At 41.1% G+C, this 27181-nt stretch overlaps 2 protein-coding genes across 4 annotated transcripts in view; both read right to left on the minus strand.

Annotated features, from left to right (window-relative positions):
• Window positions 1–8383: 8383 nt before the first annotated feature.
• On the minus strand, window positions 8384–20764 carry LOC307253644 (putative glutamate receptor). Its single transcript, XM_080031764.1, has 10 exons — window positions 20662–20764; window positions 20325–20400; window positions 17396–17427; window positions 16516–16695; window positions 14902–15125; window positions 14073–14170; window positions 13268–13485; window positions 12953–13172; window positions 9594–9844; window positions 8384–8957 (listed from the first exon to the last, which is right to left on the minus strand). Exons 2-10 carry the CDS (start codon window positions 20386–20388, stop codon window positions 8853–8855), a joined length of 1392 nt encoding a protein of 463 aa, XP_079887890.1. The 5' UTR covers window positions 20389–20400; window positions 20662–20764; the 3' UTR covers window positions 8384–8852.
• A 1978-nt stretch (window positions 20765–22742) lies between these two features.
• The window catches only part of plch2a (phospholipase C, eta 2a), a 156818-nt gene continuing 152379 nt past the window's right edge, over window positions 22743–27181 (minus strand). For all 3 annotated transcript variants that reach the window (XM_080031388.1, XM_080031386.1, XM_080031387.1), the window contains exon 23: window positions 22743–25510. In XM_080031388.1, coding sequence (XP_079887514.1) covers window positions 23901–25510 — 1610 coding nt within the window. In that variant the 3' untranslated portion in view covers window positions 22743–23900. The remainder of the gene's footprint in view (window positions 25511–27181) is intronic.

The following is a 27181-nucleotide window of genomic DNA, read 5'->3' on the forward strand; positions in this document are numbered from 1 at the left end:
ATTGCCCATCTGGGCATACATGCATATGCATACATTTGATTTACATATCCTCAGTAGGGAATGAACACTACTCATGTTGCCTAAAATGGGTTCACTCATCCATTCATATAGAGAGACAGAAGACCAGTGAACACCTTATAGACAGGTTGTTTAAGTCTATAAGACTCAATATAACTCAATATATTTAAGACAGGCATTAGTTTTCTGAGGCAAAAGTCACAAATATCTTTTCATATGTGTCTGGCCCTGAATTGCAGGAACACTTTATTTCTGCAGTTTATTATTTCTTTATAAAAGTTTCTTGAAGAAGAAGATGGAAGTACATATTCCAACAGAATGCTTTAAACCCAGATAGCACCAATTCATTGTCCATGTATTATTGGAAACTTTCCCTCCATATAAGATGCCTATACAGAACAATATTAAACCTCCTGTGCACTGTCTAAGAGATAGTCTGGGTTGGTTAAGTCATAATAATGTTGTACCAAGTTACAAAGTTTTTCAACTGCAAACTTCCTAAGAAATAATTAAGACACCATCGTGGGTTACTGAACAATTTTTGTTTTATTTAATTTGAGTTGGGAAAAGCTCAAGAAATGAAGGATAAAAGATAATTAATTGAAAAATGCAAATATATTTCCTTTCTAATTTATGTAGGTATTACCTTTTATTTGCCCCCTGTCTTTGGTTACTCTGGTGCTGTGATTAATGTGGATCATGTCATAGATTGCAGACAGTACCGCATTGTCTCCCTTAGTCTAACCCTATTCCATCACCACCCGTTTCTCCACAACCTGCCAAGCAGATGTCACATCAGTGTATGTCCCAGAGCCCTAGCTCCGTACTCCTCCTGTTTAACCCACTGCCCTGCTGTTCTCAAGGGGTCTCACCTGTCAGCATTAACTTCTATAGAAACCTATAGCTGTCTCTGTATGTGGACGTCAATGCATAGCCAGGCCTGCCAAATGCATCCAGGCACTCAGATATCAGTCTCTAGCCGCTCCCTCCTTCTCCCCTCCCTCCCTGTGCTGCCACTATTCACACTTTCATCCCTCCCTAAGGGCCATCAATAATGCAACGCAGAGCTCCTTCAGCAGTGTATGCACACACACACAAAGCGTATGAAGACACACAAACAGGCCCGAAGACACAGTCTTGAAAATACATACACACACACACATGGAGGGTTTGGCTCACTCTGTGTGTCCCCTGTGTGATTTATAGACGGGCACTGTAAGGGGCTCCTCTCCAGTGAAGGCCATTATCATGCAGGCAGGCACATCTGCAGACATCAATACATAAGGCAGGGGGTCGAGAGGGTCTCGGGGCGGCCCATGGGGTGCCCCTGGTGTCAGCAGGATCCCCCCTCAGACTGCCCAGCTTTTCATGATCCTCCTCATCGTTGTTCCACCGCCGCTGTCAGTCAGTCTGTTGGCGGTTGAAGAAAAGAGCAAGGGGCCTCTCTACGACATGTGTATTAACATGATATAGGCCAAAGAGCACATGGAGACATGCCCACGGAGGCTAAGTCCTCCACCAGAACTGAGAACTGATGTTTCCTGCCATATAACTCGCATGCTTAGGGCTTTAAACTCACCAAACAGAAACGCTGAAAAGCATATTTCTCATGGATCTCCAAGTTGAAAGATATTCAAAACAGATCAATAGAGGGTTTTGTCGTGAGAAGAGCTTGAGCCTAAATGGCAAAACAAGTGGTTTTCATCAGCAGATGATGATGTTTAAGCTCAGCCTCAAGGAAACATGGTCAAATCGTGCTGAGGACAACAGGATGTTTCACATACAGTGATGACAATACGATCATGTGATACAGTCCAAAATTAAGACATAAAGCCTATGTTGCAACTTGTGTTGATTCAAAATCCAATAGTTCTCACTGCCAAATGAATTTGTCTGAAGGTAAAGTTAAGGTTCAAGTTTTTTATTGTGCAGTTAGTTGGCTCTTTGTGTGTGCAGATCTGGCTGCACTTCAGGAATAATAATATATCATGATACACAACACAATCAGTGTGGTGACTGATATTTTAGCGTTTAAGTTCTTTATCTTCATCACTGTGAGACGTGAGGGGGTTTGGACTTCTCAGTTCAACTTGCCAAGTTTAAACCCAGAAAGCAAGTCTGAACTTGACGTACTCTGTATTGACAACGACCTGATTGTTCCAGGAACAATATCCAGGACACAGTTTCTAGAAAGGCACAGTGCTGTTGAAAAAGGTTTACTTTAGTTGTATTGCTTTGAACACAACAACTGACATTGACGGACCGATGGCAGATATTGTGAAACCTCACCTCATACATGGCTAGATAATCAAAATGGTACTATGAGTGGGAATTCCTTGTGATTTGGGAGAATTTACCATTTGACTTTATAGAGGCATACCGTAGAAAAGGTTTTGGAGGAGGGAGCAGAGCACTGACCTTGTAACTCTGTTCTACCACCAAGAGTTCTATTGGTGGGTGAGCAGATCAACAGGTGTAGTTGTTTTGATGGCAGTAGTCGTCATGGAAACAGTAGTAGTAGTAGTAAAAAAAAACGGTCTCCAAGGTTGTTTTCTTGCTAGCAATCTTCTTCCATTTATTTGTTGACGAGTGCTGCATTTCTTGATGCATTACTGGCACCTGTAGATCAGCAGCATAGTGTGAAACCATTGGCAGGAATGTGTGAAACATTGTGAGTGTGAATAAGAAAATCAAAACTGGGACCCACTCTTAACATGAAAAAGAGACATCTAGCTGAGCCGTTACCACCATGGAAAAAGGCTGTAGCTGGGGTTTAAGTTTTCAAAACATTGATTGGCAGGCCCCCGTATTCATGTCCTGATTGGCTGCTGTTCAGAAGTGGAAAAAGAAGGCAGTATTTGCACAAAAAAACACCACTTATGTCACTATTTAGGTGCACATATGAGTGCAACATTATGATCCTTTTCCATCCCTCTAATCTGTAAGATTCATTGTATCTTGTCCCTGATTATAAGAGTGTTGGCGTCACACCCCAGTGCCCACACACCCGTGCCCTCGGACGTGGTCTGACAAAAACGTGGATGGTTTATTTTAATCATAACATTCGGTCTTTTCTTCTATCCCCAGTGTTGAAAAAAAGGAAACATACGCTGTGCTGGAATGTCCTTGAGCAAATCCCTGAATCCCTACATGCTTCAGAAGGGCTGCCCTCTGACCTCCCTGTCAGGAGAGATAAAGCCCCTTGTTATCATTATCACTACACATCTATAACACGAGAAAAATATGATTTATTTAAATATAAAAACATGTCATTGAGATTCGAAAAACATTTTTTACGTGTCCATTAGTTTAGAGTTAAAGATGATCCATTGAAAATCAATAAGCAGTTTGCCTGAATGACTGAATTGACTGCGAGCTGTACTTCGGTAAAACTGATTAGGTCTGCACAACCCTTGCACACTGTGTGTGTGTGTGTGTGTGTGTGTATGTGTGTGTGTGTGTGTGTGTGTGTGTGTGTGTGTGTGAGAGAGAGAGAGAAAGCAGAAACAAGTGCATCTGAGAAGAAAAGAGAAGAAGAAAGAGAATGAGATGGGGAGAAAATGATGGTTGCGAAAGGAGAGAGGGAAGGGGAGAGTAAAAAGAAAGAGACTGTCAAAGTCAAATAAATTCAGAGGGATCAATGTGCAGACTTCGCATGGCATATCCAAGGGAGCGCCAGACTCAAAGCTCTTCAAGCCCGCAGTTCAAAGTGGTGACACGTCCATTAGAATTTGTAATTCTGATCGCATCGACAGGCCTACGGCTACAGCGCAGGCAGAGGACGGGATGAGAAGAATCTAGGCCATTGCTGAAAAATAGAGAGAGAGAGAGAGAGAGAGTGCGAGAACGGTATGCTGTTCTTTTTTATTCCTGTATTATTTAAAAGTCTACATACTGTATCGTTTTAGAATGAGTCCAACAAAAGTTCAAGCAGAACCTTGAAATGCTATTTTAAAGGAAGACATTTATTCTCTTTAATTGCATGATTTTTTTTCCATTCACATCTTTTCAAGTTTCATAGAGATATTTAAGCATATGTTCAACCTTATTTATGTGTAACTGGTTTATTCCAAAACATGTTAAAATTACACAGAAATGGAATGTGTCTGACACTATTGTAGGCTATGACTTTTATGTAAAGTGGAAAATGTATATGAGCATGTGATAGTTAAACGCAGGGACTAGTATAGAGATGGTAAAACATGTGTTTATGAATGCTCAGTTTACCATGTCAGTCAAGGTTTGTCATACCTGTATATTCTTTAAATAAATTATAGAAGGGATCTGCATCTAGCCGTTTTCAATTGTATCAATTATACCTTTGCTTTTCCAGCTTTGACATGCCAAAATGTCTGCTGTGAAAAGGTCTATTACTACCTTTAGGCTGGAAACATGGGGAACTAATGCAAGGCAGAAAGTGGATAGCTCTAGAATGAGAAGGAGAGTTACCACTGACGTCCATGGGATGGGGCGTTGTGCCTCAGATTTACTGTATTTACTCTGCTGCAGTTCAATTGTCCACAAAGCATGTTCTGAACAGAGCAGAACTATTGTCCCATCTGGAGCTGGAGATCATTCCACTGTGGAAGCAAGTACTGTTAGGAATCATCCCCCTCTGGGTCTAATTCTTCCATTTTGCCCGAAGCAATTAGCCCGCCATTATTAGCCAAGACTCCAGGGACACGTTTGCTCGATAATGCCGCTAGATTAGATTCAACTTTATTGTCGTAGTACTACTGAAACAGTGAAAATGAAGTTTAGCACCAATTCACAAGCATAACAACTTCAAACGCCATGAACATCTCAACATCTGTGCGGTCCACAAGTCCCAACTTTAGTAGCCTATAGCAAACACTCAGTTTATAGCTGGTGTCCATGTATGGGTTAATTAAAAAAATATATATATTAATTCATACCTTAAGGCATTATACAGTATGGTGGGCCACAGAAAATACTCCATTGGAATTCTCATTTGCTCTCAAACATGGCTTGGGTCCACAATTGGTCAATAATGGTCTTCAAGATGTCCTAGAGAAAAACATTGTCTCAGGGCTCTACCAGTGTTCTTCATGTCTTACATGTCTATATGGTGCTCATCAAGGGAAGAAGGCAAGAGATCAACTGAAATGTAACTATATTATCCTGAATGATTTATATACAGTATATCCTGGAAACAAAATGTACTGAGTGTATCCATTCCATCTAGGAATTTCAGGGATTCCCGTTTTAAATTTATAGGAGACAAGTCAGACAACATCCAAAGGCATGCATTTTTCATTTGCAGCTGAATGTGCCCCAGGACAACTCTTTGTAACTTGCACGACCGGGTGTTGTGCAGCCTACGGAACATGCAAACATACTTTAGACAAAGAACCACAACCTTGTTGACTACATGATTTTGTACCTTTAAGACATCAGCGTTGAGACTAAGATGATCAACTTGATACATTGTTTATCCAAAGCCTTGCATCTCTATTCATATACATGGGTAAGCTTTTAATTGTGGAAGAGAGAGAGACAGTGTGTTTGCTGGCGGGCAGATGTGATGGCGGGGCGGGGGGGCAGGAAATCTGTGGGATTTACAGTTTAATCTGCTTAGGCACTTCCCTGTCGGCCCGAGCTGCAGACTGTGGCTGAGAGAGGTACGTGCTATTTTAGCGCAGCTGTCAGGAGCTGCCTGCCACCAGATCAATACTGCCTGGGTTTTTTTTCTCTCTCTACCTCTATCCGCGTGTCTCTCTCTTGCCTCTACCCCCTGCTTCCTCAGCCTCAGCCGTCAGCTTTTCTCTGCCGGCGCTAAATCAATGAGTCCTGAGGCTGATTAGCAGGTTCAAGTGCAGGTCGTTTCACACAGCTTGAGGACATTTTCACCAATGAACACACGTATGGCTCCTGTAAAGGCACACAGTTGCAAGTGCAAGAATTCTATTGCTGTCTGGAACCTCCAAGAATGTGGTGGCTATATATGCTTATTTATACCCATTTTACTCCCCCCTTTTTATGTGCTAAACAGAGCTTACAAACACTTTAGAATGAAGTATACTGCATATCAATTGGTTTTGGCATTGGGCACATTTGCCTTAAGAAAAATGTCCTTGATCAAGCAGTTTTAGCAATGGATGCTTAGGTTGTGGGCAATATATTGGATCTAACCAATCAATTTTATAGGTTGGGCCAATGTTCATAGGTACGGAAGCAGAAAGCGGCCATGCTTACATATCATCATATAGATCACAAGACAACAAAGCTGGTTAGAGGAAGATAAATGTCTGGTGATCACGGTATTAATAAGTTGTGATCACGAGAAAACCAGATGTGTTGTCTTGTCCAGAGGAAACAGAATTAAAAAACAGAAAATAATATGATCATGGCCCCTTTTGACTTCCGTACATATACACCAGAGGAGGAGACAAGGAGAAAAGGATCTCTGAGTTCTTGGTCAATGGGTAAGGGTTTAAAAACAAAACAAAAAAAACAAGATACTCTTTAGGTGTTCTAACCTCTTATTTGACAGTTGAAGCGATATAGTGGTAATGGTGAGGGAGAGATGGGTGAAATGCAGAAAACGGCCCAGGCCAGAGTGGAACCCGGGTCCATTGCGACAAGGACTGAGCCTTCATGGTACGCTCTCTACCCACTACACCATAGGAGCGCCCCGGCTAAGGGTTTTCTAATTTTTCAGTTGCTGTTGTCACCGCCCCCGGTGACAACAGCAACTGAATTTGATCAACTATACAGTAGCAACTATTATGCAGCAGACCTTACTCATGTAATCTGTCTAAATGTTCACCAAACTTATTTACCAGGACTAATATTAAAGGCAGAATGGATGCCGGTGTCCATATGATGCAGTTTGAGGGACTGTGTGTTCTTTGCTCTGAAGTAAAGGATCATTGAATTAACCATGAATGGAGCCAACTGAGCTTCACACTAATAGAAATCCAATAGCACCTCCAAGTGGTCATATAAAGTAGGGATAAGCTGCACATGGAGAGATGAGGCGTATGGAGCACGGAGAGTGATTCTGATCCTATCGACTGTAGGGAAACGATGTTCATCATGAACTCTTTATGCAGCAACGGATAACACAGCTGTGCTCCAGCTGTTGGCCTGGAATATTTGATATTAAGTGTGTATTCATACAGGACAGAGAAGGTAATTTTCTTTTCATGCAATTATCCGTTTGAAGTGCAAAACTGCATGGCCTTGCATTTTCTTCACAAATCAAGTCTCCTTCATACCGATCTCAGTGCAGGGTTCAACAGGGAGTCACTGTAATGTACAGGGGGAAAAACACTGTTGTACCTGTAGTTCTCCCTTCAGTCTCCCCTTTGTTTGCAAATGTATGACTGACTTTAACCCAGCCTTTTATAAGTCAAATCTAAGCCCAATGTCATTGTCCACGGTTCAGTCTTAATAGATGTTTAGTATGTACTGTGGAAGTATTGTCAGTTTTCACCAGATTAAACATTCAGGGTCAATGTAGCTTGACTGATATCCCGAAGCCTGACAATGTCTTGTCTGCCTCTCTTGACAGGAGAGAGGGAAGCTGAAGATAGGAAACATGTCAAAGGGGCATTTTAATGGTTAAGGGAACTTTTTAAATGCTTGCCAATAGGTCTTTCAGCTTTTTAATATTAACATTTTAATGAAATTGTAATTACATGAATTTGGACCTTGTGTCATACAGTTTTTTTAAAACAGTATTTTTATAATTTTGAGATGGTAAAAAAATATAATTTTTAACATCCCCCTGCGGTATTTTCTGGAAACACGTAGGCGACATAAACAGATGCAGATAGTAGCCTTTTGTTACACCTACCAGACTCAAACTGTGTCCCTCTCTGTTTGGTAGTAAACAGCGCCTTAACCAGAGCCTGATGTTGAAGTGGATCTTCTGTGGTATGCCAAACCAAAACAATGAGCTACAAGATACTAAGGTTTGTAGTGCTGAGGAGAACTTCTTAGTATTCAGAACAATTGTTGTTTTTTTGGCATTTTTCATGCTTTTATTGATAGTGTGAAGAGACAGAGGTGAAATGGGGCAGAGAGGGGAGTGAAATGCAGAGAACGACCACGGGCGGGAATCGAACCCTGGTCTGCTGCTGGGCCCGGCCCGGGGGGGGGGGGGAACGCCCTACCTACTGAGCTAAGGGCGCCCCCAGTTCTAAATTTTTAACTGAATTACTAGGTAATGATTATTTTTGTTTCTTAAATGTTGTATTGCCTATTCTTCTTGTATTGTGCTTTGCAGGTTTTTAACCACCGACCACTGTTGGACAGCTTGTACAGTGTGTGATATGTGTGTGGAACATTGTGTTGTGTTGCTGGGTATGTGAACTGTACACACAGTGATGCGCTGCACTAGGGATATTGGGTGATTTATTTGGGATACAAACCAAACAAACTGTTATCAAGCTATTACAGTTCAAGAAAAAAATTCATACCTGGGTTAATATACAGCATCTGACAAAATGCAATAACAGTGAACTGTAAACAAATCATAGTGATTAGTATTTACACTTTTAAACTACAAGTCCTGTGGTTTGTTGTCTAATACGTTGCTGGGACATATAATACACACAAAGCCTATCCTAGGTAGCAGCCAGGTGGCAGCAGCCGTGACAACGCTGTAGTGACTAGTTGACGTGTTCCATGTGGTCACCAAGCTTTTCTAAAAAAAAGTACAAAACGCTCTGAAGGACAACTCCACACATGGCTGTTACTACGGAAACACAGAAAGCTAGTGTGTTTAATGGAACTGGGACAGAGGCTCTCAGCTTATTCTCAATTTTGAGGCTACCTTATCAAAAGCTAACATGTGAACCTTTCCTTTAGGCTTTGCTGTTGTCTGAGCTGTCTTGCTCTGCTGTCTTGCTCTCCCCTCTGCTGCCGAATCGCCGGTTCAGCTCTGATGTCAACACTGAGCAGCAGGATTTCTGTGAAAGAAAATAAAAAATGGTGCAGAGAACAAGACTGAGAGCCATGCTAGCTGATGTAGCTATGCTGCTGTAGGCACGGCGACAGATTCAGTCAGAATAAGTCTTGGACAGAAACACAGAAAAAGAAATACAACACCATCCTTAAATGACTATTTCCCTTAAAAGAGATAATTCAGTTTCATTTACGTATATAGGGTTGTGTGAGGTACTTATGCATTGTTAGTATGTTACCTTGGTGATCAACCCAGTCACTATAAGGAGTTTGGGGGAGTCACTGCAGGCTTATACAAAGTTTGTTTTTTTGACCACGTATATAAATGCTAACCTGAAAAATACATATCCGTTTAATTGTACGCTAAATCTAGGATTTTTTCACTGATTTGGAATTTTTTAGGTTATCATTTATATACGTGGTGAAAACGGTTTTTCGGCTAACCCCCTCTGCAAAAGTACAAAGCATGACTTCTTTCTACAGCGACGTCTCCCCCAAACTTTTCATAGCGGCCGCACTGATCGCCAATCACCAAAAGGCAACACGCAAACTATTCATAAGAACCTCATTCAGAATCAGCCCCATTTCAAATATACTGAACTATCCCCTTTAATAACATTAACTGATACCGTTGCCTATACCTTTCCTTCCTTAGCTTGGGTGCGTGCCCTGGATAAGAGCTCCAGCAGGGCGAGCAGGAGCCCCACCCCCAGGCCCAGGCCTAGGATGAGGAAGATGCCTCGCAGGTCGTTGGGGTGCAGGGCCTCAGAGGTGTGGCTGCTGTCTGCATCCACACAGCTGCTGGACCACCACTTATTCCTCAGGTACGTCAGCTCATCGGACTCACTGAGAACCAGGATGGCCCTGGTTAGGTTTTTGACCAGCGGGGAACCTGGTGAAGCAAACAAGAGAGGTGGTGTGACAGAAGACAGAGGGCTGTTGAATGTCTCACTCCAAAGCCATGAGCATTAAGCTGGTGCTAAAACAGCCTGTGCTTCCACACCAAACTGGGAAAACAATATGTTGTATGCAAGGGGGGCACAGATATGATGAAACAGGAAAAAGACATTGTGTTGACATTTAATTGGATACGCACTGTTTTGTAAAATATAGTCGTAATCTGAACCAATCATCTGTGGAGCTACGGGGCCAAGCTTAACGATGAGAAGCAGCTCAAGACCAAAATGCAGCATGTGATGTATTGTAGTTAATCTCTGAAAACATGCCTCAAATCCTTCAAATTAAATGATTTATAAAATCATTTCTGACACCATATCTGAAGGCAAAAGTAAAGCTTAGTAGAAAGTGATTTTCTGCCTTTTTGTGCACTAGATTTTCCAACCTACAGACTAGTCTACCTTCCTGGTATAGGTTGTCCCGGCTCAATTCCGCTTATCGGGGAATACGTGCAGTGCAGCACTACTACACAGCTCAGTGCCAAAAAAAAGTCCTGTGCAGGTTGTCTGGGAAACGGCGGAGACAAACCACAGATGTAACAGGAATAGCAGATAGTGAGTTTTTCTTTTACATAGACAGTCACACTGTGGGACAAAGGAAGATGACTGAAGTGGCATGGCGAATGCATTCACACCTTTCCAACATCTGTATTTTTTGTGTCTCAAACCTCCTAATGAGTGATCAGATTTCAAAGTGTAAATAAATAAACAAAAATTACATTCATAGTACTTGTTTATAGTTGTACATATTTCAGACACTCTTATTTATTCAACAAAGTGTGTCTTTGGCGCCTCCTGGTGGTTGGTACATCAGAGTTCTCACCTGTGAGATTGATGGGCTAAAAACAGCACATACTGTAATTAAATGATTGTCTCATTTATCAGATGCAATAATGACCTAATGAGCTTCTCCACATACTAATCTGACTGTCTAGATCAGTGGTTTTCAAACTGTGGGGCGCGCGGGGTTATGGCAGGGGGGGGGCGCTGATGAATATGTGAAAAAAATATACAGTGTCGTGCGAAAGTTTGTGAACCCCTTGAGCCTTTTGGAATTTTGTTTATTTTAACCATTATTAATAAAACATTTTCAATACCAGTATTTTTTATATGAAATAACAGATGTTTGTTTATCAATTCAACATTTTTCTTTTCCAGAAATCAATTGTTAAAATAGATAAAACTAATTATTTGACAAATGTTGTATGTGCAAAAGTTTGTGAACCCTAAGCTGCATTGCTTAAATCGAGCAAGGTAAACACAATCAGGTGGGCCAAACTGATTGATGAAATAGACCAATGTAATGAGAGATCTTTAGGGAAGATATTGGGCTCCACTAGATAAAACAAAGATAAAACCAGGTCAGTTTAGGCTCACCAAACTGAACCCATACAGGTCAGACATGCTCAAAGGGGAAACAATCTCAGAGGATCTCAGGAATAGAGTTTTGATGCTGCACATTTGTCTGGAGACAGCTATACATTCGTATAAAAAAGTTTGAGCTCCATCGGCCCACCGTGAGGCAAATCATCTACAAATGGAGAGCTTTAAGAGTGACTTAACATCTGCCTAGAAGTGGACTTCCTTCAAAAATATCTTCAAGCACCACAAGAAAAGGGATTTTTCAGGTAAAAGCCAACCCACACATTACATCTGGAGATATTTTTGAAGGAAGTCCACTTCTAGGCAGATGTTCAGTCACTCTTAAAGCTCTCCATTTGTAGATGATTTGCCTTACGGTGGACCGATGGAGCTCAAACTTTTTTTCAATTAATTTATAGCTGTCCCCAGACAAATGTGCAGCATCACAACTCTATTCCTGAGATCTTCTGAGATTTTTTTCCCTTTTAGCATGTCTGACCTGTATGGGTTCAGTTTGGTGGGCCTAAATTGACCTGGTTTTATCCGTGTTTTATCTGGTGGCGCCCAATTTCTTCCCTAAAGATCTCTCATTACATTGGTCTATTTCATCAATCAATTTGGCCCACCTGATTGTGTTTACCTTGCTCGATTTAAGCAATGCAGCTTAGGGTTCACAAACTTTTGCACATACAACATTTGTCAAATAATTAGTTTTATCTATTTTAACAATTGATTTCTGGAAAAGAAAAATGTTGAGTGGATAAACAAACATCTGTTATTTCATATAAAAAATACTGGTATTGAAAAAAATGTATTAATAATGGTTAACATAAATAAAATTCCAAAAGGCTCAAGGGGTTCACAAACTTTCGCACGACACTGTATATATTAAAAAAAGTTTGTGTTTTTTATATTAACATGATCATCACTGCATAGCTGCACAAGAGTTATTCTGCTTCGTTCCTCTCACTGCATTTAAATTCATGCATTATATTACAGAGAAATAGGTATTGTTAAAGAAAAAGAGCACCAAGCCCAACCCAGAGGACCATGCATACATTTTTTTATTTTAAATTAAAATAAAATTAAAATTAATTTCTTCAATAGCTTCTAATTCATCAGACCCAGTGTCTCCAAATGATTTGTTCACACACAATTCCTCATATTAAGCCTCTTAATTTTCCTCTCAAAGTGCACCAGATTCATGCATTTCACTTTAAAAAGGTGAAAAACAATCTCCCGGGGGGGCATACCCCCGGACCACCCTACGAGGGTCTGGTTCTCCACTGGCTACTATTTTCCTCCAGCAGGACATAGGAGGCACTAGCGAAAAAACACTGGGTGTGTGAATGACATTGACATTTGCACACTCAGTCCATGCTTAAAGGAAGCAGGATTAAAACACTGGATTAAGATGTTCAAATGTATTTAAAAAAAAAAAAAAACATACTTAGATAAAGATGTTAAAATGTATTAAAAAATGTGTTTAAAAACGCACAACATTTTTTAGAATGTTTTAAAAAATATGTTTGCATTTGTAAAATAATTAAAAGATCTTTCTTTTTTTTGGGGGGGGGGGGGGGCTCCGCTGAAATTTGTTCTCTGAGGGGGGGCTCACTCTCTCACACTTTGAAAACCCCTGGTCTAGATAGTCCGGAGCATGTCAGTGTCTGGTGACTTACCTAAAGGTGCTGCGATGCAGTAGCTTCTCATACCGATGACTTGCTGTGAACGGGTCATTTTACAGGAGCGAGCCACTGCCAAGTCCAAGGACACGGCCTCACCGATGAAGGCAAAGTTTCCCTCCTGTGCTCGGCGAATGCCCTCCTCCATGCTGGACACAAAGCCCTTATTACGCTCCATGTGCTCGTAGATATGCCTGTACACTGGAATTTTAGTATTCTGGGAAAGGAAAAAGTAATAACTTTGAAATAAATATGTACTGTAAATTATAACTGTAATGAGTATAATGGATAATAGGAAGCTAGTGAATGTGCCTTAAAGAAGTGCATGGTGGATCCACCCTCCACTGTGCCATAATCAATCAAATCCTGGTTGGCGAGGTCTTCAAAAGTCTTGATGGAGAAGTGTTTGCTGTTGGAGTGCTTCATGGAGCTGAAGTTGCCAAAGTAGCAGGCCAGCAGCAGTACAGCAAACAGCCACCAGATGGCGCTGACCAGCCGTCCAGATGCAGCTTTAGGGTGAGGACCAGCACCTAAATGAAAATCAATTATATAAAGTCATGCTCTTTTTTTGTTTTTACAATGCTGTAAGCAAAACTCTTTAACACAACATGTAAAATATAAAATGGTTCTAGTCCAATAACACTGTCAAAAAACCTCCATCCATTGAAACACTTATTCTATTCATATCTAAGATATTACAAAAATAATTTTTTTTTTTTTTATTATTTAGAGTGATTTTTCCTTTGTGAATTTCCTGTGACTAAATATAGATGGGTGTTACCTGACAGTACAGTGCTGTACATCCTGAATATTGGAGATAAATTGATGATTGTGTTCGTACTTTATACCTTCAATGTGCTTGTTACGGCCACACACACCATGCGCCACGCCCTGAATATTTCCATTGGTTGTACAATTTGTTTTAAGACTACGTTTCGGCTTCTGAAAGTTTCTCATATATGCTGTGTTGTGGGACATTTTTAAAAACCATTGCAACGTAATTTTCAATTTTGAGGTGCAGAGCTTTTCTTCTGAGAGCACACATAGAAAGAGACAGGCAGACACAGCGGTGTGTGTTTCTGTGTCTGCGGTTCAGTTTAGCGGACTGCTGCGCTACCTTGCAAGGTGAGAGCTCCTGTGATGTACCAGAAGCTGTGCAGCAATGTGAAGCTGTGCTCCTCTGTGTCTGGCTCAGCCCATTCACTGGGACTGATCCTGCAGAAACACAAACAGACCTCATAAACACATAGAAGTCAAGATTCATGTGTGAATGTCTGTTTACTGAAATACAATCTGTGTATAGTTATTGTACATCTGCCATTATACATGAAAATAGAATAATTATTTTGAATTTGGTTATAAACAAATGTATTTTTGCATGTGGAAACATGAAAGGTGCAAGGCAAGGCTTCTGGCCTGGGAAAGACACACAACGACTATAGCCGACCTGTCCGTGTTGTATTTCAGTATGTCAGTTTTCATTACATCTAGCCTGAGGAAACAGTGGAGACATTCTGTGGATGTATTTTTAAAAAAGCAGACAGTGATTGGATATCACTGTCACAGCCTCCCCCATCTCATGGACATTGAATCACTGTCACTAAACCCTATCAGATTATATGGTCTTAGTCCTGGAATAGATATCATAAAAATATCAGAAGAAGATTGTTAGAAAAAGCTAGACCGCAGCATACTCTCCACTGGGGATGTAGTGGGCTTGTCTCTCTTTTACTTTCCAAATCTAATTTTTGTACTTATAGTCCTAACAGATAAAGCTTAATTCAAAATCCAGATGGCAGAGCACTGGGATGAATTTTTTGCTCTCAAATTGTTTAGTTTATTACGTAAGACCTGGCCTTCTTTCTAATATACAACAGACAGTAGAAACAATGGACATGAAAGTAATATCAACAGTTTTGTGGGGACATTTTGCAGCTTGCACTTACCTGCCAACCAGGAATATGCAGAGACCAGTAAGCAGGAAAGCGATGAGTACGCCAACCCACATGTCAGTGGAGAAGGGTGACAGCAGGCTGAAGGTGCTGTCTTCAGAGACCAGGTCTTTGCGCATGAGGAAGGCCAGTCCTGTGTGCATGAAGGGGGTGGTCATGTCCACATACTGCTCTCTAATCGCAGTCAGGGTCAACGGGGCCACAGCCAGGTCGGCCTCCTGGGGGGGGGGTGGGGGGGGGGCAGGCACACATAGCATACATAAGACCCACAGGTAAAGCAGTACAAGATGTTGAGCGAATTATCACAGAGTTTAGACCAAATTCACACTTTTTACATTTCTAGCATTGGTATGTATAGCACTGTATAGAGTAGGTTTTAGGATTTTGGTTGTGCGAGAACAGATGTTTTTGAAAAAGTATTTACACCATCATGGGTGTGAGCAGCAATAGTGAATAAATAAATAAATATATATATAAATATATATTCAATTAAAGCAGCTCCGAGTAACATTTAAATATATTTTAAACAGCCTCATGTTTCCTCACATAATCATAAATTACCTTTAACAGCAAACGAGACCATCAGTGCAAAGAAAGACGTTTTTATATAGTTTTTATTACTGCATTTGGTCTGGTCGCACACCCAGTCCGATTTTCGGTTCACGCGTGCATGCTCTATGGTCACATATCCGTATTGGTCGCAGATTTCAGTGTGGCGCAACAACGCGATTTGAGAAGCCTATCCCTCCAGGTGAGGGAAGGGGAGCGGGAGCCTTGTTTGAGACAGTTGTTTGTCGTCATAATGACTGATAACGGGGCTGAACCATCAAAGAAAAAAATAAAATGCAATGAAGAAAAGCTAAAAGGGAGAGATAGGCGGGCGGGAGGGCGTTGCCAAGCAACGTATACACAATTTCACAGGAGCGAACTAGACTCCTAAATGAATGAGCGGTAGCCAACTAAAACAAAGTTTACTTTGTCTCACCAGCATCATCAGATGACCATTATTCATCTGAAATAGTCATTATTTACAACAACATAAACACATTACCTCATCGTGATCCATACTAACTGCCGTCTCGTTCATTCGCTTTCTGTGAGGACACGTAATCTTTCAGCTCCGTGAGAGGTGACACTGCATCAACTCATTGCAATCAGCTGTGTGTAGCACTGACTGGCATTAGTTGATGCTGTGTCACTAACCACTCTCACGGAGCCGAAAAGAGTCCGGTGCCCTCACACTTTCAACACACGGACATGCACTATATTGCTTCCTGATCATTTGAATCTCGCACGCCCGGCACAAGGTAGAAAACAGCTTCACGACAGCTGGCGTTGTAAAAATACTACCGCTTTTGTCCAAAGGGGACGCCGACGTGCCATGTTACTCGTAGTGGCTTTAAGTATCGATATTTCTCAGCACTCGAACTATTTGGTCATGAAGATCCTGGGACATAACAAATGACTCATTAAAAGACTAACACACCTTTAGAAAAACTAAAAAACATAGAACAATACATAAGGTATATAATTAACACATATACACATTAAGTGACTATCACTCATAAAGTAGGCCTAGACAGTACAGTGACTTGGTGTAGGACTTACCCCTCTGATGATCTCCCCAATCATGCCGTTCCAGTTTCCGCTGGCGTCCATGGCTCCGTAGCGGCTGTCCTTCACCAGATGTAGCTTGTACGTGAAGCCCAGTTGTTTGGAGAGCCTGGAGATGAGGTCCACACAGTAGCCCTCCAGCTCAGAGCCTTTGCCCATGGTGTATGGGTCTTGCTGAAGAGACAGCACAAACAATCTCATTTTCATGCGAAGGTGTGAGGAAACATTGTGGGAGAACTGGCCTGATTGATTGCTACTGCCATTGTGTTAGTTTTTAGTTCTATACGGAAATGTGTTGATTACAATGAGATTTTTTTTTTAAAGAAGCAGTATAAAAGTTGGGTGCTATTTTCCCCAGAGTCATTGTTAAGATCTGGGAAACACAAAGACTCTTTTTACAACAATGTCAGCAGTGGCAAGAGACCAGAGCAATCAAATCAGAGGGCCTGGAACCCCAGGTTGTATCCTCATTGTCTAAGGCATTGTGAGAAAGCACAATGTTAACATGGGGACAGGATTACTGTAATGTAAATACTGAGGAGAGGGTAGAAAAGAAGTCGGGATAGCCATCATGCACGTACAGTATGAACATGTGAATATGTGGGAGGCTTGAAGGAGAATTTGGGCAAAATATTTACTATTGGCATGCATTGATCTTTCAAATTTAATTTAAAACCCCTTCCAAAGTTTGATTAACCACTGGATTTGTTAACATCCTGTCTGACAATCTTAACAAATAACCATAGAAATCATGACATAAGTAATTCTAGCAAACTAAAACTCAAAAAGAACTATCCCTTCACTAAGTGCTGTTTGCACAAACTCACTGCCACATTGGCATTCTAGTCTAGAGAAAGGCACATAGAAATAATACCTTTATAGTGGTGATGGATAACTCCTTGGCATCTAGAATGGAAAAAACAAGCACCACAATAAATTCTGGATTCTTTTAATGAAGCAAGCAAACATAATTGAGCATTGGTATCGGCACAAAGATGAGAGGATTGAGTCCATGCCAGTTCTTTGGCTGATTTAGTGGTTTAGATTCATGTCTAAACAAGCTTATGTGGGGAGCGCCTCTGAAAGCCTAATGAAGCATATTGTTTCTTGATGTGTTTTTCTCTCTCAGCCACAGTGGTAAATAAGCCAAACAGCCACCAGAGGACAATGACAGTGTTGTTGTGGGTTGTTTTTCAGGATGCCTGAAGAAAAGGCCTCCAGACTGAGGAGACAGTTGTAAGGTACAATCAGGGTAACTGGGCCTCCTGTGGGGTGGAATTGAGTGGGAACCTGTCTTTAGGCTGTGTTTTTTCACCATTGTTCTTCAATCCCCCCAATCCACCAAAGCTAGGGGATAAGCCCCCTGACATTGCCCATGACACTCAAAGTTGTTTTTCTTTTTTTCCCAACTGTGACCAATGGCATTCCCAGCGTGACCAGCAGGCCCTAACATGCCCTGCCAGGGTCAGTCAGAGAAGGGAGGGGGACAAGCGGAGGAGCCAGCGGTGCAAGTTCTTCATAATTCGCATGCGATAACAAAAGCCCGGGTGGGGTCATATGAAATCCCATGACACCCACATCAGCCTCCTCTAGAGAGAGATGGCAGGACCTGGGAGCTGCGGAGATGCCTGTCAGTTCTCCCCCTGCCCGCAGAGTCTTCCATCTGCATGGGTTAATTGATTGATCACAGTGCTTTCTGGACCACAGCAAGGCGGTAGCCCCTCCACTGGTGAGAAATGGGGATGCTGCCACGGTGGATGGGCCCCCCCTCTGTGCTTTGATGGGACTCCAGCAGTTGAGCAGGGCCAGTGGGGGAAGAGTCAAGTGTGATGCATGATTTGGGAGCGTGACCCAGTCCCATAGGTCGGTCAGTCAGAGCACGTTGGCACAGAGCTGGGCAACAACTCTGCAGACAGTTGGTAGAGAGGCAGGGTTGGTCTAGAGGAGAGAATGATCTCATTGACCGAGTAGAAGCTTAATGGGGGAAGTCATAAAGAACCAGAGCTTTTCTGAATGTAAGCCGACTAAAATTCACGTTTGGCAGAAACAGAATTTTATCGGGTATAATTGAAAATGTAAAGGAAAATGCTAATGGAAGCCAATATAACAAAACAGAGAGAGGGAGAGAGAGAGAGAGAGACACACACACACACACACACACACATATATACACTGTATAAAAAAGTAAAAGGTTGAACTCTCCTGTTTGTACATTTAAATTTCTTTCTAAAAAATAAATAATTAGTATATACATGTTTTTTTTTGTTGCAAACACAACACATATATCCCTCAGATATAAATACATTAAATAAAAAAGTAATGTTGTTGTGTTATAGCAAATGTTATAATGTTATAATAATATTAAATTCTCCTATGTCTGTATATTTCGTTTTGTTTTTCTATTTGAATGTATTCATTTTAATTTACAGTTTTTCTCAGTCGCTTTGGTGCTTTTCTCACATCACTATTAACATTTGCACAGCAGTTAGTGCATTTCTCAAAACAATTAGTGCAAACTGCAAAACCTAGTGGATAACCTGCAAAAGTACGTCACTTGCTCAAAATGGATAGTCTATTCCTCAAAAGCAAGTATTCATGTCAATGAAACCGCCAGTGTCATCAAAATGAGAAGTCTTGACACCATCGTTTATGAACAAGATAGTCAAATGGCTTTGTCATGTTTTCATTATGACAGTTTATTCTCTCAGTGTTTTCCAATGCAAAAAAAGGTCAGAACTCGGTGACACTACCTGAACATGCTCAAGACAGCACTATACACTACTTGTACAGCCATTTGAAAACTACAGTAAAGTTACACATTGCTGTAGTTAGGGGAGTAAGTGAGTACAAGACACTGAATACATATGTTTCACATTTTTACTGTATATGCTCTTTGCAATTCTACAGCATTGTGCAAAAGAAAAATACACTTCAGTCACTTATTTAGAACAAACATAAAAAAAACACCCTTTTGGTAGAGCTGTGCACAAATGTGAACAATATAACAGGACATATTGTAACTGAACATATATAGGTAAATCATTCTGGCACATCCAGACGTTCCTGTCTCTTTGGCCACATATTTTCATCTACATCACAACGGATATTATCCCTTGCAATGCAACGAGGAAAGTCATTGGTTAACTAATACTTCACACACCTCCTCGTGAGTGAAAGCTGAAGTCCAACTGAGAGCAATTGTTCAATTTAGGAGACATTTCCAGGAAAAAATGATAAAGAAAGGTATACAATTTGCTTGACAGAATTTGATAACTAGTTCAACAATTTTGTATGTAATGACTCAAGCAATGAAATTAAGACTATTAGTTTTATTGGGAACGACTATTCAGCATCCATAAGTATAGTTCATTTTGACTGACATGACATAAGCAAATGACAATGTTATAAAACAGCAGAGAATTGTATGAAAGCAACTGAACATGTCCAAAAGCATTTGCAATTTGTTCAGAGGAAGGAGAAATTGCTACTAAGATGTGCTCAAATGACTAAATGTTGCGGAGGTTGAACTAATAGTTATGAGAATTTTCATTCTGATCTGAGAAAAGCACCAAAGCAACTGAGAAAAACTGTAAAAAAAAATATTGTTTTCCATGCCAATAAAGCCCCCTTGAATTAAATAGAGGGGGAGGGGAGAGTCATCATGTACAACTAGTTGGGGTTTTTCACATCGCATCATGTTCTAATTAAAGGCTAGTTACTGATATTATGCAACAACAATATTGGTCCAGATGGAACATGCTCCACCAGGTGTTGCTGTGTCCGGTTGTGTGTAATACTCTCACCTGCAGCGACTTCCCATGCAGTCAGGGCTGCCACACAGAAAACCAAAGCCATACAGCCCTTCATGTTGTCAACACCCTGAAAAGGATTAAAACTATTATTCTCTCAATTCCAGGTGTAATTGAACAAAGAACAGATAAGATTATCATGTAAGCTTTGTTATGTTATATATGTATTTAGTGGTAAAAAGCTTTGTTATGTTATATATGTATTTATTATTATATAAGCTTTGTTATGTTATATATGTATTTAGTGGTAAAAAAAAATACTACAGCAGGCAAGAGAAAAATAATTATGTAAAAAAAAAATAAGATTTTTTTTAATAAAAAGTTTCCTTACCCAAGTTCCGTCAGCTGCAGTGCTAATAAAAACCTTGATGTATGCACAAAGGAAGTCTCCAGGAAAATGTGTAAGAAATTCACTACAAGTCTTTTCACACAGAGCAATGGGAATGGCTATGTGCAAAACAATGGAGTGGGGTTTTATATGGGGGAGCACACAGAGGGAGGAGATAGAGGCCTGAGAGGGAGAATAAACAAGTGAATGTTGGACAGGGGTTTTTGGCAGAATAAAGTCTGCAGTGAGTTAATAGATTTTGATGTTTTTCTTTCTATCAATATACAACTCTTATTATTCTAGACGTTTAGCAGATACATTTTCTCAAAAACTACTTTTAGATTGAAGTGTAATAACCGAACAGTTGCGACACTTGTTTTTGTAAGGTTACATTACAAGATCTGTAAAGGAGTTTGGTGGAATGAGCTTGTATTTTGTTTTGGGGAACATTTTCTCTCCCCGACTAACCCGGAGGGCCTTAACATCTGTTTTCCCTATAATACAGTAACTGTGAGGAAATCTTATAATAGAACGGCTAAGATCAGACATCAGCTTTTATAGCCGTCTTACAGTTTGAGCAAAAAACTAAATTCAATCGCATTAGCAATGTTCAACAGACCAACATTGATTTATTTGCACAAATGCTTCAAAAGAAAGCAGTGATTTCATCTTGAAAGGAGGGGCCGCATTCATTCTGTGAGACAAAAAAAAACATTCTCTCAGGCTTAAAGTACTAGACAGGGCTTGGAGGTTGCAGTTGAGAGGCGAAGCCTTGCCAAACTGTCCAGATAAATGCGGCTTTAAAAGGGACTCAGTGGTTTTCGTGGAATCCTAATGAAGTTGTCTTTTGTGTTTGTGTGCTGGCTGTAGAGGAGTCTGTGGCACTAAAAATTAGCATGTCACGCTTCACAAAGTCTTACAGAGCTGAGGAAGAGGCCTGGCAGTGTGTGACAGCTCACCAGTGGGGGCCATCAGCTTTGGAAACCAGAAATGACAATGGACAAACCCTTGACTGACAAATCCCCGTCCTGAGAACCGGCTGCATGGATTTTTTTTTTGTTTCGTTTAGCTTCAAAGACGATAGAGCTATAGTGCGTAACTTCTGTTGCATCCATGAGTAATTACAACAAAAACATTTGGCACATCTCCATGAGGTACGCCTTTCGATATTTAGCATGGATTTTATACTTTCCGCTGTATGTCCAGGTTTTATTCTTAGCAGTAGAATCAACAACTGAAAAATGTTTGGCACTTGGAGTTTTTGAGCTCCAGCACCAGTGTCACGCCAGTTTGTAAAAACTGCCATACTGAAAAGTACAGATTATTTTGTAGAGCTATTACCATTACTCATCTTTGTGACAACTATGGTTGGTGATTACATTAGTTTATATGAAAAGGTTTTGTACTATAGCTTAAGGGCTACAATTAAAGGACTTTTAGGTTACTGGTCAGTTTGACCCAACAATTGCTGGCAAATCAAATTGTTTATTGCAGAATTTATTTACATTCAAGTGGTTATTAAAATGAAGCTCATAGCAACACATATTCATTAGTTCCTTAACGGTATGCATAAATCCATGCTTTGTCATATGTTTAACAATGTACACAACCTGCATTAATACGAGTACTCTTTACACCACAGTCTTGGATCTGAGAAAGTCAATGTAAATTGATTTGTACCCTAAACAAACTATACTTGGGTGGCAGCTTCGCTGAAAAGATGTTTTTTCTCTTCTTTAACAGCTGGTTGAGCTTGTCGTCTCTCTGTAGTCTCAAGTCTTTGTTCAGAAACATTCTTCGTTCCCACAGGCGGTCTTGCGATGTTAAGACAGAGAGGTTGAGAGAGTTGATGGCTGGTAAACACAGACCCAAGCAGAGTCCATAATTAGAGTAGCAAGCGGACCCTGCCAAAACCAAGGCCAAAGGCTTTTAGATGTCAGCTTGTATAAGACTCAGTATAACCGGCTTGTTAACAACTCGTCTTTGTCTCTGAGCGAAGACACAACAGTTGACAGATGAAGTGTAAATGAAATAAATGAGCTGTGACACTTTCAATAATATTGTTTAAGATTTTTATTCAGGGCATAATTACACTTTGTCTGAACATACATACATTTTTGCTCAAAGAACTGGCATGGCAGTGCAAACAATACAGCAGGCTGACAAATAAACGTGCTATGGTAAATTCCATACTGTATTAGTGCCACAAGCCAATGAGAACACAGGGTTTCAGACATGATGCTCTCGTGTCCTCCATCAGATGACCCGAAAAAGACGTTTGGAATGTTAACAATCTTCATGTAAAAAGTATTTGTGAAATAAAGCACAGCCTTGGAATAAACATTACAGTGCATAAAAAGACATGCAGTCAACTATAAAGAGCTATACTTAGTGTACACTCCTTTAAAAGTACATGATCTCAGTGCTGCGACATGTCACAGATCAGGAAGGTTAGCCAAAATTTGGCAGTTTGGTCAAATTACAATGTAACCACTACATAAGAAAAAATAAAAATAAAGACATTTTGTCCTGCACTGTAGGAATAAATCCTTCCCGTTTTTTTCAGCAAAGACATGGACAAGCCTCAGTTTTAGCATTAATCTGTACATTATCTTCAATATGATACTATGCAATCATTTTAAAAATATTGCTAGTGGATGGATGGGCTGATAAAGCTGAACAAACATGATCTAGTGTTCAACAAGTTAAAGTGGAACATTTAAAATCCTGTCCTCTAGCTGTGATCTATTGCTACTGTATGCTCATGGGAAGTTCCAAAAAATACTTAACACGAGAGTAGATCACAGTAAACAAAAACAGCTATATAAAAACTCCAGGTATTTTTCACTAAATACATTCTGGCATATTTCTAACATTTTGTGCAAACAGACGACAGAGCAGTAGTAGATGCTGTCAGAAGAACTGTGCTCCAGTAGCTTCAAGACAAAGACAGTACAATTTCTGAAAGCACAGATTAAAAATGGATCTTGCAAAACCTCAAGATGTACAATTGATAGTTCGTGGATTACTAATTTACTGGAACATAGTTTTCTGAGAGACATTGAAATAATCGTTTTGAACCATTTCCCTGTGAGATATTCTGCAAGATGTTCAATTTAAAAAAAAATCCTATTGAGGAAAAACTGAATTGTATTCCAAACAAGTTTCTAGCTGTGTCTCTCATGCTCAATTCCAAGTCAGCCAGTTCTTAGAGTTTGAGCCTGAAAAGGACATCACTGATTTCAGGGTCTGGGGTGCATGGACTGGGACTGTCTAGGTGTCGATGTGCTGAAAGGGGCAAGCTGACTCAACAGGTCCAGGCTGGAGCAGGGACTCTGGGACACGCAACATGCTCCTTCTGGGTTCCCCCGCTCCTCAATGGGACTACCGCTATTTCCACTGCTAATGCTACCAGTAAAGCTAAAGCTTGCACTTCTGCCCTGTACCAGGCCTTGGAGCCTTTGCCTTTCCTGGGCCTTCTTGGCTCTGTTTGCAATGTATCGCACCCTGCTTTGGCTCCTTGATGAGGTCCGTCGCACCAGGCTTTCATCTACATACTCCTCCTGTGACTCTCCAGACCTGTTTACAGGGCTGAAGTCACTAGGAGTCAGGGGCTCCACATCAGTCAACTTTCGCAGTTGCTCCGTCAGGTTGTTGGCAGGCTGAGATTTATGCGGGCTGCCCTTGCGGAACTGGTCCCTTGTTGGCCTGACAATGAAGCTGCGGCTGATGCTGCGGTACTTGCTGTCAAAGTTACAGGAAATGTCATCAGAGGTCAGATCTCCAAGGCTTTTGGACATGGAAGCCGTAGCTGATGGGGTAGCTACAGGGGAACGCTTGCTAGCTGAAGACTGCTTGAGCCCTTCCATGTATAGCCGGCTCCAGGTGTGCCTCCTTTGAGTCAGCCTGCTGGGTGAGTCCACAGATGGTTCCTGGGAGGGCTGCAGGGGACGGGGCTTAAGTTCATCTATGGGGCACTCACTTCGCTGAAGATTGGGGTTAGATTTGCTCTTGCTGACTCGCAGGGCATCATAGGAGACTAATGCCGAGTGACGGTAGTTGACCCAGGGGGGGTCGCAGGTGCCACTGGATGTGGGAAGGCTGCTCAGGCTCTTCCTTGCCAGGTTAGGCATGGACATGTCAATGACGGTGTCACTGGAAGAGATGCTAGAGGAGGAGGACATGCTGTCTCGGTGGCTTCCTGGTTCCAACTTACTCCAAAGGCGGTCGTTCATAGTAGCATCTGTGCAGACTTCTGGTACTGTTGACTGGGCCTGCGCAGAGGAGGCTACAGCCAGCCGTACATGACCCTCACTCTTTGCTCTTCTTACTGGTGGATGTGATGGCAGGTTGCTAAAAAGTCCTCTCCTGACTTGGGTTGTCTGAGTTGCAGGGGCTACAGGGGTTCTAGGAGTTTCCATTCTGAGGCCAGACTTAACCTCTGCTGTATAATTTTTCTTTTCTGTGAGAGCATCTTGGTTTTCTCTCTGGTTTGGTGTGTTCGCCATGAGTGAATGAGTGCTTCTGTTGTTCTGGGCGTCTTGACTAAAATGTGATGCTACAGTTTGCTCAGCCGAGTTGTTCAGAGGGAATAAGGTGGTTCTGGAGAGGGTAGGTGGATTCTCAGGGTCCCCGCTCACGTTGAGAGGACTGTTGACTGCCCCATTCAAAGGGACAGTCGATGTGGTGTCCGTATTTATTGCTGTGGATGGTGGGTGTAGTGGTGTAGATGAGGTGTGATCTGAAGACAGGCTCTCTTCAATAGTGGAGAGGATGAAACGTGTGTTCCTGCTGTCTTCAGAGTCTAGTGCAAGAAATGGAGGTGGATCTGATGTGTGCACCGTGGAACAGTCTATGGAAAAAGAGAGAGAACAATGTCATGTATCTCCGTCATCAATGTACTTGATGGTCGCTAAAAGCTTTCTGGTCGTAAAAGTGTTAACTACCTGCTTGAAAACTATGGATGCACAGATAGGTTCTGGTTTTGTAATAGCCCACACAATGACCTTCTTAAGCATGAAGCATGAAGAATTCGCATTCGGCCATCACAATTACTCAATTACTGGTCTCTACACGAGCATTTCACTGCATCTTATGGCCTTAAGAAACAAATGGGGTTGCTCTGTTGTTGCCATGATTGCTTAGCAGTCTGTGTGACTCCATTTAATGGTGAAGGCCGTGAGATATTTTAGGAAGCTCAAGAAATAACTAGTTAGTGGAAATTAGTTAAAATTATTGTCAAACTACTGTAACTAATGTCAAGAAATACATTTTTGCAACAGTCAAAACTGTTCCTTAAGTTAGTTTGTTTGTCCCGACCAACTTCCTCATTCAACTTTGTCCCATTGTGTTGTGATACATGTTTACCACAGACTGGGGGATTTGCATTCAGCTTCATGTTATCTTCAAAATACTAGTTTGTGTATTTCCTGACCTATCAGACTTGTTTTAGTGATGTCACCATGATCCCGGATCTCAACAACGTCAATGACGAGTAGGTTGATATAATAATTGGTCATCATTATGAGAATTAGACAGAAGTTGCAGCACAACAAAAATTATGTTTCAGACTCGAAATATTGTACAGTTTATATACCACAGTGAAAAGTGATAAACCAAAAATGTATTTTACCACTCGCCCACAGTTAGTTTCCCTGCCTGGACCTGCACACCTTGCTTTCAATGATGTTAACAGACAAAGCCGGCATGGTGCTCTCATTACGTCCACTGATGTCATTCTAAGTTTTTCAGTTTCAAGAAAATTAGGAAAATGAAGGAGAATATGGATGTCAAACGCCTGGACACATGGGACATGAGAGAAGCAGGCTGGTGAGACAGAGACTGATGGGTGAAGTGAAGGTGAAGGATGCCTAGGATGCATTTAAAGGTTTACCTGGCTCTGGTCATCCCCTCAATTCTGCACTAGGAACAGAGAAGGCGTGCAAAAGGGACAGAGAGGAAAAAAGGAGTTTAGCAAATCTGGAGAGAAGAGGGAGAACTCAGGCAAGGAAACAGTTTACAGGACAGAGAAAGCATCTTGAAAAGAGAAGTTCTCGCAGAATCTACATGACATGAGAACAAACAGCATTAGTTTTACACTGAAAATAAAAGACAATAAGTAAAGCTGCTAAGATACTGTAGATGTTGATAATTGTATCAACAAGTATGTCTTAACAGATGTCTGCACACATCAGCCTAGTTTTGAAGCCAATGCCATTAAATTCAACTTCCTAAATGTACGTTGTGCTTTTTCTCCACAAGATGCATTTTGGTAGTAAAAACAATGATGGACACATTGACTGAGAGACAGCTGAGACAGTAGGAACTGGAAATATGTCATGTAAAGGAGGAGGGGAAGCAGAACAGTTGCATTGTCTGGTGACCTCCAGTGCTCAGCCAGTTATTAGTCATGCAGTTGAAAGTTTCAATATTTGAATTGAATGCAAATAATTTTTTTGTAGAGGCTGTAGTTGGTAGGCTATGTCATTCCATTGAATACAGGTCAGTACAGGGGGGCCCCACG

The sequence above is a fragment of the Ammodytes marinus genome, assembly GCF_949987685.1.
Source record: "Ammodytes marinus genome assembly, chromosome: 7".
Lineage (NCBI taxonomy): Eukaryota > Metazoa > Chordata > Actinopteri > Uranoscopiformes > Ammodytidae > Ammodytes > Ammodytes marinus.

Excerpts from the sequence above, each read along its gene's own strand:
- LOC307253644 (XM_080031764.1), bottom strand. The coding sequence starts at position 20,388 with ATGAAGGGCTGTATGGCTTTGGTTTTCTGTGTGGCAGCCCTGACTGCA. Across the intron at positions 15,126-16,515 it reads TTGGGGAGATCATCAGAGGG|GAGGCCGACCTGGCTGTGGC; the intron begins GTAAGTCCTACA and ends CCCCCCCCCCAG. Across the intron at positions 9,845-12,952 it reads CTGCATCGCAGCACCTTTAG|GTTCCCCGCTGGTCAAAAAC; the intron begins GTAAGTCACCAG and ends TTGCTTCACCAG.